The following is a 12,458-nucleotide window of genomic DNA, read 5'->3' on the forward strand; positions in this document are numbered from 1 at the left end:
TAGGCCCCGCCCCATAGTCTTCTGTGTCCCACAGACCCCGCCCTGCCAAGGCGTCGTGGTTCCTCAAGGCACCGCCCCATCACCATAAACAAACAGTGTCGACTTTACCCAAGTAGTGTCAGACTCAGAGATGGGACCCGGAAATGAGGAGAGTGGCGGGAAAAGCTTCCTTTGCCTGAAGGACAATATATGGCGTGTGTGCTTGTTCTTTACTTTCTGGCCTGTGTAACCCATTCACCCTGTGTTTGTGTGGTGAAAATTACACATTCAGTAACTCCTGTGGGCAGTGGAAGGAGGAATGGCACTTTTCCCTTTTCACAGCAGAAATGTGCAGCCCTCCGGCTGTTATTGGGTGTTACAACCCCCCCATTCATCCAACTTGTCCACATGCCCTTATTCTGGAGGGGGCATATAGTACCCATTTGCCAGCTGCTTTCAAAGGCTGTATGGGAGAGCTAGTGGCACTGGGCTGTAGGATACCAGCCAATCAGCAGCCAGGCAGACCTGACAGGGGACTGCTGTGTATCTTCCACTGTGCGAAGGGAGAGCTGTGATTTGCAACCCACAACCCCCATTTTCTTCCCCCAAATCAGGATTTTCTTGTCCACCGCCAATCACAAGGCAGGGTCAGGCCGGGAGGCTCTACTGGTTTCTCCTTGTTGTCAATGGGAGACGACAAGCAAAAATAACAAGAAAAAGGATTTCTGCTTCATGTCTGGCCTAAGAGTTCCCTATTTATAATTAACTAAAATCAGTAGTGATTCTGTTTCCTTCTGATTTTCCTTGTGCAACTGGTCTCAAGTATACATTTAAAGGAACAGTTACACTAAAGAAAATGAAAGTGTTTTATAGTAATGACATTATACTGTACTGTTGCCCTGCACTGGTTCAATTGGTGTGTTTGCTTTATAGTTTATATAAACAAGCTGTTGAGTACCAATGGAGGCAGCCATTCAAAGTTGAAGAAGGAGAAAATGCACAGGCTACACATCTGATAACTGAAGAATCCCATTGTATACTACAGAGCTTATCTGTTATCTACTGTGTATCCTGTGCTTGAATGGCTGCCCCCATGGCTACACAGCAGCTTGTTTATATAAACTATAGTAGTACTTATCTGTTATCTACTGTGTATCCTGTGCTTGAATGGCTGCCCCCATGGCTACACAGCAGCTTGTTTATATAAACTATAGTAGTACTTATCTGTTATCTACTGTGTATCCTGTGCTTGAATGGCTGCCCCCATGGCTACACAGCGGCTTGTTTATATAAACTATAGTAGTACTTATCTGTTATCTACTGTGTATCCTGTGCTTGAATGGCTGCCCCCATGGCTACACAGCAGCTTGTTTATATAAACTATAGTAGTACTTATCTGTTATCTACTGTGTATCCTGTGCTTGAATGGCTGCCCCCATGGCTACACAGCAGCTTGTTTATATAAACTATAGTAGTACTTATCTGTTATCTACTGTGTATCCTGTGCTTGAATGGCTGCCCCCATGGCTACACAGCAGCTTGTTTATATAAACTATAGTAGTACTTATCTGTTATCTACTGTGTATCCTGTGCTTGAATGGCTGCCCCCATGGCTACACAGCAGCTTGTTTATATAAACTATAGTAGTACTTATCTGTTATCTACTGTGTATCCTGTGCTTGAATGGCTGCCCCCATGGCTACACAGCAGCTTGTTTATATAAACTATAGTAGTACTTATCTGTTATCTACTGTGTATCCTGTGCTTGAATGGCTGCCCCCATGGCTACACAGCAGCTTGTTTATATAAACTATAGTAGTACTTATCTGTTATCTACTGTGTATCCTGTGCTTGAATGGCTGCCCCCATGGCTACACAGCAGCTTGTTTATATAAACTATAGTAGTACTTCTCTGTTATCTACTGTGTATCCTGTGCTTGAATGGCTGCCCCCATGGCTACACAGCAGCTTGTTTATATAAACTATAATAGTACTTATCTGTTATCTACTGTGTATCCTGTGCTTGAATGGCTGCCCCATGGCTACACAGCAGCTTGTTTATATAAACTATAGTAGTACTTATCTGTTATCTACTGTGTATCCTGTGCTTGAATGGCTGCCCCCATGGCTACACAGCAGCTTGTTTATATAAACTATAGTAGTTTCTGAAGCAAATACATCACTTGTTCCAGTGCAGCACCACAATACATTATATGTTCATTACTTTACAACACTTTAATGTTTGCTTCTGTGCCAGATCTCCAGCAAGCATGCTTTTTGTTTAAATTGTTACGGTCTCGGTGGCGTCTGCAAAGTGTTTGCAAAGCTTACTGTCCTCTGTTATTTGTCTTTTGAGTGAGGATTATACCAAGAAAGAAAGTTCTTTAAGGTGGCCATACACCAAAAGTTCTCAGTGCTCTCAGAACTAAGTGCTCAACCATTGTCCGGGTTGGGTAGGCCTGTTGCAGGGCCCCATACAAAGGCCAATAAGATGCCCACTTGATCTGTTGGCAGCTTTTTATCGGCCTGTGTATTGCCACCTTTATCATGGTTTATGCTCGATCAGTTGACATGGTCTGCTTCTTTGTGGACAGTATCCATGGCCTAATGCAGTCCTCCTCCACCAGTGGGACAGTATCCATGGCCTAATGCAGTCCTCCTCCACCAGTGGGACAGTATCCATGGCCTAATGCAGTCCTCCTCCACCAGTGGGACAGTATCCATGGCCTAAAACAGTCCTCCTCCACCAGTGGGACAGTATCCATGGCCTTATGCAGTCCTCCTCCACCAGTGGGACAGTATCCATGGCCTAAAACAGTCCTCCTCCACCAGTGGGACAGTATCCATGGCCTAATGCAGTCCTCCTCCACCAGTGGGACAGTATCCATGGCCTAAAACAGTCCTCCTCCACCAGTGGGACAGTATCCATGGCCTAATGCAGTCCTCCTCCACCAGTGGGACAGTATCCATGGCCTAATGCAGTCCTCCTCCACCAGTGGGACAGTATCCATGGCCTTATGCAGTCCTCCTCCACCAGTGGAGCCGTATCCATGGTATAATGCAGTCCTCCTGCACTAGTGGGATTATATTTATGGCCTAATGCAGTCCTCCTCCACCAGTGGGACAGTATCCATGGCCTAATGCAGTCCTCCTCCACCAGTGGGACAGTATCCATGGCCTTATGCAGTCCTCCTCCACCAGTGGAGCCGTATCCATGGTATAATGCAGTCCTCCTGCACTAGTGGGATTATATTTATGGCCTAATGCAGTCCTCCTCCACCAGTGGAGCCGTATCCATGGCATAATGCAGTCCTCCTGCACTAGTGGGATTATATTTATGGCCTAATGCAGTCCTCCTCCACCAGTGGAGCAGTATCCATGGCATAATGCAGTCCTCCTGCACTAGTGGGATTATATTTATGGCCTAATGCAGTCCTCCACCAGTGGGACAGTATCCATGGCCTAATCCAGTCCTTCTCCACCAGTGGGACAATATCCATGGCCTAATGCAGTCCTCCTCCACTAGTGGGACTATATTTATGGCCTAATGCAGTCCTCCTCCACTAGTGGGATTATAATTATGGCCTAATGCAGTCCTCCACCAGTGTTACAGTATCCATGGCCTAATGCAGTCCTCCTCCACCAGTGGGACAGTATCCATGGCCTAATGCAGTCCTCCTCCACCAGTGGGACAGTATCCATGGCCTAATGCAGTCCTCCTCCACCAGTGGGACAGTATCCATGGCCTAATGCAGTCCTCCTCCACCAGTGGGACAGTATCCATGGCCTAATCCAGTCCTCCTCCACCAGTGGGACAGTATCCATGGCCTAATGCAGTCCTCCTCCACCAGTGGAGCCGTATCCATGGCATGATGCAGTCCTCCTGCACTAGTGGGATTATATTTATGGCCTAATGCAGTCCTCCTCCACCAGTGGGACAGTATCCATGGCCTAATCCAGTCCTTCTCCACCAGTGGGACAGTATCTATGGCCTTATGCAGTCCTCCTCCACCAGTGGAGCAGTATCCATGGTATAATGCAGTCCTCCTCCACTAGTGGGACTATATTTATGGCCTAATGCAGTCCTCCTCCAGTGTTACAGTATCCATGGACTAATGCAGTCCTCCTCCACCAGAAGGGATTTCCCTTCTAGTGCAATGGATCTAAACAAGTCCTGTTCAGATGGCAAGCAGGAAAGTCAGCACATCAGTCTGATGCACGGGACGGCCACATGCGAGATACTTAATCAAGAAACTGGGCACATTTAAAACAGAAGTTATGCCTGAATGAAAGCACCTCATACGGAGCAGTTGTCTTTCAGTTTTACACATGTGGTTAAGCATGTTAGTGCCGGGCAGTCACACTTGCCTCATATTTTATCTACTGGAAGAGAATGATTTTGAGAATGGAGCAATTGTTGGGTTGTTCTGGGCAGGAGTCTCCATGGTCATTACTCAGTCTGCTGATGTTTCACGAGGAGCAATAGGCAATGGTGGCCATACACGGTAAGATCTGCTCGTTTGTGAGATCACAAAACAAGTGGATCTTTCCACATTATGCCCAGTAACGCCAGGGCGATATTGGGTTAATCCGAACGGATTACAACGAAGCGAATGGGTGCCGATGGGTCATAGGACCGCATCAACTAGCCAATGCTCTCCTTGATTGCAGAAAAATCAAACCTGCCCGATTGCTAAAAGGCAGATTTTTGGCCAGACCCGTCAGAAGTCCCCACACATGGGCTTATAAAATGCAGAATCAGTCTAAAAGGAACCATATCGGCAGCGTTAATCTGTCCAGGTATAGCCACCTTTACTGCATGAAAGCCAAAGGAAGAGGCATCTTGAACCAAAAGTGACTGCAGATAAATGCACACATGGAGCCTAATAGTAATCTGTTGGCCATTATCAAGCCATAACTTGCAACACAAGATCACAGAGCAGCGACAAAGCAGATCAGAATTAATCCACTTGAGCTGAAGCTTAATGACCATTTTATCTATACCTTCAGAGTATTTTCCCTCATTGAAATGTATTTGTTTTTATAATAAAAGTAAGGTTCAGGCATAGCTTGGGATTTTTCCTTAATGTATTTGCATTTTTTCTGTCCCTTCCCAGGAGTCGTAACTGTCATTGGGAGCAGAAGGACAGAAGACGGTGGTCTTGAGGATTTTTATGTGCATTATGAGGGATGTAGGTATCCGTCGGCCTATGCTTTGTTCTGCAGAGACAGATGTCATTAATGCAAATTGCATAACCCCATTTACCTATTAAATTTTAGTATAATTCAAGATTTGTCATGCAGGAATATTGTGCTTTATGGCTGCCCATCGTCTATGACAAGTTGGAAAATGAAGCCATAGATCTGATTAGCTGATTTAAGTAATTGTGTCCTTGCAATTAAACACCTATGTTCGTTAATAAGGCCCAATGTGCCTCTGCTGCAGGTGACCCACCTGAGGAGGAGGAGGAGTGGGTGGACCGGAAGTGCCTGGTGCCCTTGGGTGAAGCTGTGCAAGGGATCAACAGAGAAAAGAGGAAAGTCACGGAGGAACCAAGGAAGGGAGGAAAAGACAACATGCCTCCAGAGCAAAAGGTAAAAGGGAGGATAACCTGATATTGATATCACAGAACCAATTTTGCTTTATTGCATAGTAGTAATGGTACTAAATGTGTCTGAGCCAGTGCTTGGAGGAGGTTTGTGTCAGCCATTTTACTTTGTGTTTCCTCTCCCCTGCCAGAAGTGCAAGACGCTGGAAGCATTTGCGTCAGAAGAGCCTTGTGAAGTTCCAGAGCAGCTGATATGCCCGCACTGCCTGGACGCTTTCACTGACCCTGTGCTTCTAGACTGCGGACACAATTTGTGCAACTGTTGTCTCTCATCCATACTATCAAAGCAGCCCTCCCCCAGCTGCCCTCGTTGTCTTAAATTTCTTTCTGGCCAGAACTGCAAGCCTAACTATGCCCTGGGAAGCCTGGCCAGCCAAATAAAGGAGGGCTACCTGCCCCAGCCTGCAGGGAAACTCAGAGAAAGGCCAGAGGACAAAGCAGGAGACCAGAGGCAGGCCAAGTTCTACGTTTCTCCTGGACCGGCCAGCTGCACAGAGAAACAAAAGGTGTGTATGAGGATGGGCAATGTCTCCTCTGTTATTGTATATTTTGTCTTCTTGCCTGAACAGTCTAACTCATTAGATTGTCTGTAGTACTTACTCCACCCTTATAATCAAACCATTGCGATTTATTTTTACCCTTAGCTTTGTTGATCAGCAACCACACAAGTTGCAGTTTTTCTACAATTAATTCTTTGATACACATTAGACAATGGGTTAGCTATTTAGCTCCAGATGCTGACGTATTCAAGAATCCAATTATCCATTATTAACAATGTGATGTCACGCCTGTTCATTCAGATCCATTCAAAGGATGTGCTTCCAATGCACAATGATGTATTATAAGGGATAATGTACCCCCTACTGTAAATGATAAGGATATTAGAAGTCACTGAGGGGTTGTTCTGTGACCATATAAAGGCACAAGGCTGCAGGCTGAGTTATACAGGGAACTCTGAGCATCACTCATGTATTATAAGGGATAATGTACCCCCTACTGTAAATGATAAGGATATTAGAAGTCACTGAGGGGTTGTTCTGTGACCATATAAAGGCACAAGGCTGCAGGCTGAGTTATACAGGGAACTCTGAGTATCACTCATGTATTATAAGGGATAATGTACCGCTACTGTAAATGATAAGGATATTAGAAGTCACTGAGGGGTTGTTCTGTGACCATATAAAGACACAAGGCTGCAGGCTGAGTTATACAGGGAACTCTGAGTATCACTCATGTATTATAAGGGATAATGTACCCCCTACTGTAAATGATAAGGATATTAGAAGTCACTGAGGGGTTGTTCTGTGACCATATAAAGGCACAAGGCTGCAGGCTGAGTTATACAGGGAACTCTGAGTATCCGTCATGTATTATAAGGGATAATGTACCCCCTACTGTAAATGATAAGGATATTAGAAGTCACTGAGGGGTTGTTCTGTGACCATATAAAGACACAAGGCTGCAGGCTGAGTTATACAGGGAACTCTGAGTATCACTCATGTATTATAAGGGATAATGTACCCCCTACTGTAAATGATAAGGATATTAGAAGTCACTGAGGGGTTGTTCTGTGACCATATAAAGACACAAGGCTGCAGGCTGAGTTATCCAGGGAACTCTGAGTATCCGTCATGTATGAAATATTGCTGGTATGTTGCAGAGCATGGAAAAGGTATATGCAGACCCCAGCCTGGGAGAGACTATGCAGAGCAATCAATAAACCAACTTCTGAATTGATCCATATGATTCCAGGAATCTTCTGCCTGGTTTTGTTTTCCCTTTTTAGGACAACAAGGCTTCTAGCATGAATCAACTGCAAATCCACCTGCAGCAGCTGAGGGGCCAGTGCGAGGAGCAGGAGCGATGCCTGACCAAACTATCCGTAATGTGTTTTTTTTATAAACATTTGTTTTATATCATGGTTTGTTTCCTTATGTTGACCTTGAGTTAAGATTATACAGTGCAGCATATTTTGCCTCCATTAGGAGATTGCATACAGTTTGGAGCAACACCTGGAGTCCGAGTTCTCGGCCCTACAAAGGTTCCTGCAGGAGAGGAAAGAGAAGCTGCAACTGGAGCTGCATGAGGAAGTTTCAGAAGCTCAGATGGTGATGAAGCAGGAGTTGTGTAAGATGAGAAAGGAATGTCAGAGTATTGAGAAGAACCTGGGCAGTATTTTGGGAGACAAAGATCAGTCTACTTTGGGAAAGGTGGGACATTTGCCAAGAGAAGCTGCATGTTCTCCTGGTTGTTCTGTTGAATGTATCTGTTCTAAAACATGTTTAATGCAATTTTCTGCTGTGTGTGTGCGCGTGTATCTGCCTACAACTCTGAAACTGGCAGTTTTAATCACTATGAACAAAGTACAATGCTACAGTGTTATTAACCACAGAATTGTCAGATACACACATCCTAATCCTACTTTCTAATCTTCATTGATACCCGTGTTCTCTTTTTTTTTTTTTTTTTTTTTAGGGTACACCGCTGCTGACTGACAGGTACATACAAAGCGTTCCACACAATGGTGTGACTTCTGCTACATCACCCTCGTATCTAACTCATCCCCATGATTCTCACCCTACTCTACACCAAGGTGCAGTCAGATTCAAAACTTGAACTCCCCCAGCTGGAACCTCGCCGATATTGAGAATCACTTGTTGGGTCGATTCAGGGGCCCAGTTCAGTTTACAACCTGGAGGGATATGAAGGACATGCTGGAGCCAGGTATTACATGGAGCCCAAATATGGAAAAGAGGCGTTTTTTTGTATAACATTTAGCACTTGCACCTGAACTGGGTTCACCCATTGAAACCTACAACACTTAAAGGGGTTGTTCACCTTTGAGGTAAAGTTTAGTATGATGTAGAGAGTGATATTCTGGACAATTTGCAATTGGTTTTTATTTTTTATTATTTGTGTTTTTTGACTTATTTAGCTTTTTATTCAGCAGCTCTCCAGTTTGCAATTTCAGCCATCTGGTTGCTAGCGTTCAAATTCCCCCAGCAACCATGCACTGATTACAATAAGAGATTCCATTCACCCGATTTTGAAAAATGTGTTTTTTTAAAAATAAAGTTCGATTGGTCCAATTTCGCATTTATGGGAGATTAGGGGAGTTTTAAAAAATTCACATGAATTAGAAATTCGACCTTTGATAATTATGTCTCCCCATGTGAAGCCTTACAGAGCATTTGTTTATTTAGATGGAAAGCTGGAAAGAGTCAGAAGAAAGAAAATAATTAAAAACCTCTAAAAAATAAACAATGAATACCAATTGAAAAGTTGCCTAGAATTTAAAGGTGTACCACCCCTTTAACATCCCTCCAATTTGTGTCTGCATGTTATGCTCCCATTTAGACTGTAAGCTCTACATACATACATAAACAGGGCCGCCATCAGGGTGACATGGGGGTACAATTGCACCAGGCCAGGGCCTGAAGGAGAGCCAGGCTGTGCTGCACTTTTTGAAAAAGCCGGGCCCCCCTTGATAGCGACGGAGCCGTGCAGCCTTTCCGAAGTCCTGAAAAGCTGAACAACCGAAGTCCCGAAAACAGCCGAAATTGAAGTTCTGAAGCGTGGCAAAGACCCAAAGTCACGAAAACAACAGAAGTTGAAGTCCTGAAGCGCGGAAAAGACCAGAAGTCACAAAAACCGCCGGAATTGAAGTCCTATAGCGCCGAAAAGACCCGAAGTCACAAAAACAGCCAAAATTGAAGTCCTGAAGCGACGAAAAGACCCGTCAGAAAAACAGCCGAAATTGAAGTCCGAAACGCCAACTAGACCCGAAGTCAGGAGAGGAGCCGAAGTTGAAGTCCTGAAGCCACAAGTTCAATTCCTTGAGCACCAATGTGTGTTTTTTTTTTTTTAATCCTCTGGCCACCAATGTATTATTTTAATAACATGTTTTTTTTGGTATTCAGAGCCCCCCTACAAGTTAAAAAAAAAAATAATTGGTGACCAGGCCCCCCATTGGTGGCAGGGGCCTGGTCACCAATTATTTATTTTTTTTTAACTTGTAGGGGGGCTCTGAATACCAAAAAAACCATTAATGGGGGGCCCTGATTCCACAGTTTTTTTTACCTTATAAGGGGCCCTGACCAATAGTTTTTTTTATAACGTGTGTGGGTTGTTTTTTTTTTTTTTTTTTACCTTTTTTAGCGCTGATGTCTGTATGGTCTTTTAACTGTGGTGTGGAGTGGGCGGGATCTGGGGTTGGGGTGGGCGGGACCCAGGGTGCACGAAAATGTTGTTGTACAGGGCCTCGTGATTTCTAATGGCGGCCCTGTACAGAGGTACATTTCCTTGTTGAGTTATACAGAGAGCAAAGCACTGATTTTATTGTAATTCAATGAAAAAAGAGAGACCGCTTCAGCTCACCGCTGTTCCCCTAAGTCAGGTGCTCAGTCCTCCGTGTCCCCGCAGAGACCATACAACACACTTCACAGATGGACTGGACAAAAAATGTATTGGCAGGTCGTTGTACAATGCCTAACGCTTTTACGCTTTTTAATCATAGTCTCCTAGGATTAAGGGATACGCTCCCGAAACGCATTGGGCATTGTACAACGACCTGCAATCATTTTTTTTTTATCCAGAAGTGCCGTCCATCTGTGGAGTGTGTTGTATTTTTATTGTACCCTTCTCATTCTTCAGGTTTATCTTGTCCCCGTCTGGATCCAGATACGGCCCATCCCGACTTGCTGCTCTCCGAGGGAAACCACCGCCTCAGCTATTTTCCAGTGAGCCACCCCCCCACTATTAGCCGCACAAGGTTCAGTCAGTACCTGGTAGCTTTGGGGGTTCCCAAGTACAAATCAGGGAAGCATTACTGGGAGCTGGAAATCGGCAGGAATACAGAATGTGACGTTGGTATCAGCTTGGAGTGTATTAGCCGTAAGGATCCCTTTGTCCTTACCCCGGCTGATGGCTGCTGGGTTTGTTCTGTTAGAGGAGGACGTCACATTGTAGCATTTGACTCCTCCCCTAAAGTATTCAAACTGCAGGAGAAACCTCGCCGGATCGGAGTCTATCTGGATTATGAGGGCGGCCAGATTTCATTCTACAACCCACAAATCATGGAACATTTTTACACCTTCAGGGCTTCCTTCCAGGGCAGCCTTTGTGCCTACGTTTCTCCCTGCTCCGTAACCGAAGGGGAAACAAGTGGCCAGCTCCTCCGGCTCTTCCAAGGACAGCTGTGACTTTGTGTTGCTATTCTGGTTGCTAAGGGAGAGGGCTACTCCTGTTGCACCAAAGTTATGTGTCGGCATCACTGGAGAGAATCTTACAGGATATTACATTTATTTTCTCCTGGAAGAGCAAATGAAGTGTTGCTAGATTATACCTATGTTAAAGGGATTGTTTCAGATAGTTCCCCAGAAATTTTTTTTTCAAATTACTTTCTATTTTCTTTGTGTCACTGTTTTTCTAATATTGAAGTGTAAAGTTTCATTATCACCTGTAAAGCAGCTCTGGGAGGGGGGTCGCCGACCCTGTAAACTGTTCTAAATTGATACATTTAGTTGATACATTTCTTATCTTTGTCCCTGCTGAGCAGAATCTCTGAATTGATACAATAGTTGCTAATACTCCAAAGATGTCTGAAAAATCAACTAAATGTTATAAAATTATAACCGTTCAGAGTCTGCACCTGAATTACTGAGCATTCCTGTCAGACTGAAACACCAGACACTGAGACCTTTAACTTTACACTTAGATTTTGGAAAAACAGTAAAAAAGAAATAATAGAAAGCGATTGAAAAACGTATTTATGGTGAATAATCAACTGAAAAAAAGTGTTTGGAAGGTGAAAGACCCCATCAATAGAGCATTGCAATCAAATGTAATGGTGTTTGTGATATCTACAGTGTTTGCATCTGAAATGCTGGGAAAAAAAAAATGTTTATTTAGATAATAAAAATCAGCCACTATTTTCTTTGCCTTGATTCAGGATTGTATTTACTGGTACTTTGTGTTGGGTAGTAAAATCCCCTTGATGTTACCTGCTGATGTGCTTCTCTGCCGACCAGTCTCCCTAGGCCCTTGTTATTAAAAGATAAGTAAACCTTTAAAATAGGGATGCACCGAATCCAGGATTTGGTTCGGGATTTGTCCAGGATTCAGCCTTTTTCAGCAGGATTCGGATTCGTACGAATCTTTCTGCCCGGCCAAACCGAATCCTAATTTGCATATGCAAATTAGGGACGGGAAGGGGAATTGCATGACTTTTTGTCACAAATCAAGAATGTAAAAATAGTTTTTCCCTTCCCACCCCTAATTTGTATATGCAAATTAGGATTCAGTTCGGTATTCGGCCGAATCTTTCACCGAGGATTCGGGGGTTTGGCTGAATCCAAAACAGTGGATTCGTTGCATCCCTGCTTTAAAATAAGTGAATGTAAAACTGATGAGGGGGCTATTCTAAGCACCTTTGTCATTTACATTCGTTATTTATTTTTTATTCCAAGATATTAAGGGATCCATGTACTGTTAATATGAACTAATTTTGTTACAACAGCGCCACCTGCTGGTCAGTTTCCCACCAGTCTGACCAGCAAGTAGTCAAGGAAGTTGTCAGGAGAAAGAAAGAGGCCGATGTTCTTCTACTTAGGAAAGATGTGAGAAAGGTTTATAATTTTATTCCTAAGCAGAACATGAGAGCAGCCTCTTTCTTTCTCCTGACAACTTCCTTGACTACTTGCTGGTCAGACTGGTGGGAAACTGACCAGCAGGTGGCGCTGTTGTAACAAAATTCATTCATATTAACAGTACATGTATCCCTTAATATCTTGGAATAAAAAATAAATAAATAATGAATGTAAATGACGAAAGTGCTTAGAATAGCCCCCTCCTCAATTTTACATTCACTTA

At 43.9% G+C, this 12,458-nt stretch overlaps 1 protein-coding gene across 1 annotated transcript; it reads left to right on the top strand.

The window, feature by feature from the left end:
• Positions 1-54: 54 nt before the first annotated feature.
• Positions 55-11,016, top strand: LOC108705283 (zinc-binding protein A33). The gene is made up of 9 exons (XM_018242101.2): positions 55-194; positions 5,097-5,171; positions 5,426-5,574; positions 5,720-6,094; positions 7,375-7,470; positions 7,574-7,798; positions 8,064-8,086; positions 8,182-8,312; positions 10,242-11,016. Exons 1-9 carry the CDS (start codon positions 131-133, stop codon positions 10,787-10,789), a joined length of 1,686 nt encoding a protein of 561 aa, XP_018097590.1. The 5' UTR covers positions 55-130; the 3' UTR covers positions 10,790-11,016.
• Positions 11,017-12,458: the final 1,442 nt, after the last annotated feature.

The sequence above is a fragment of the Xenopus laevis genome, chromosome 9_10S, assembly GCF_017654675.1.
Source record: "Xenopus laevis strain J_2021 chromosome 9_10S, Xenopus_laevis_v10.1, whole genome shotgun sequence".
NCBI lineage: Eukaryota > Metazoa > Chordata > Amphibia > Anura > Pipidae > Xenopus > Xenopus laevis.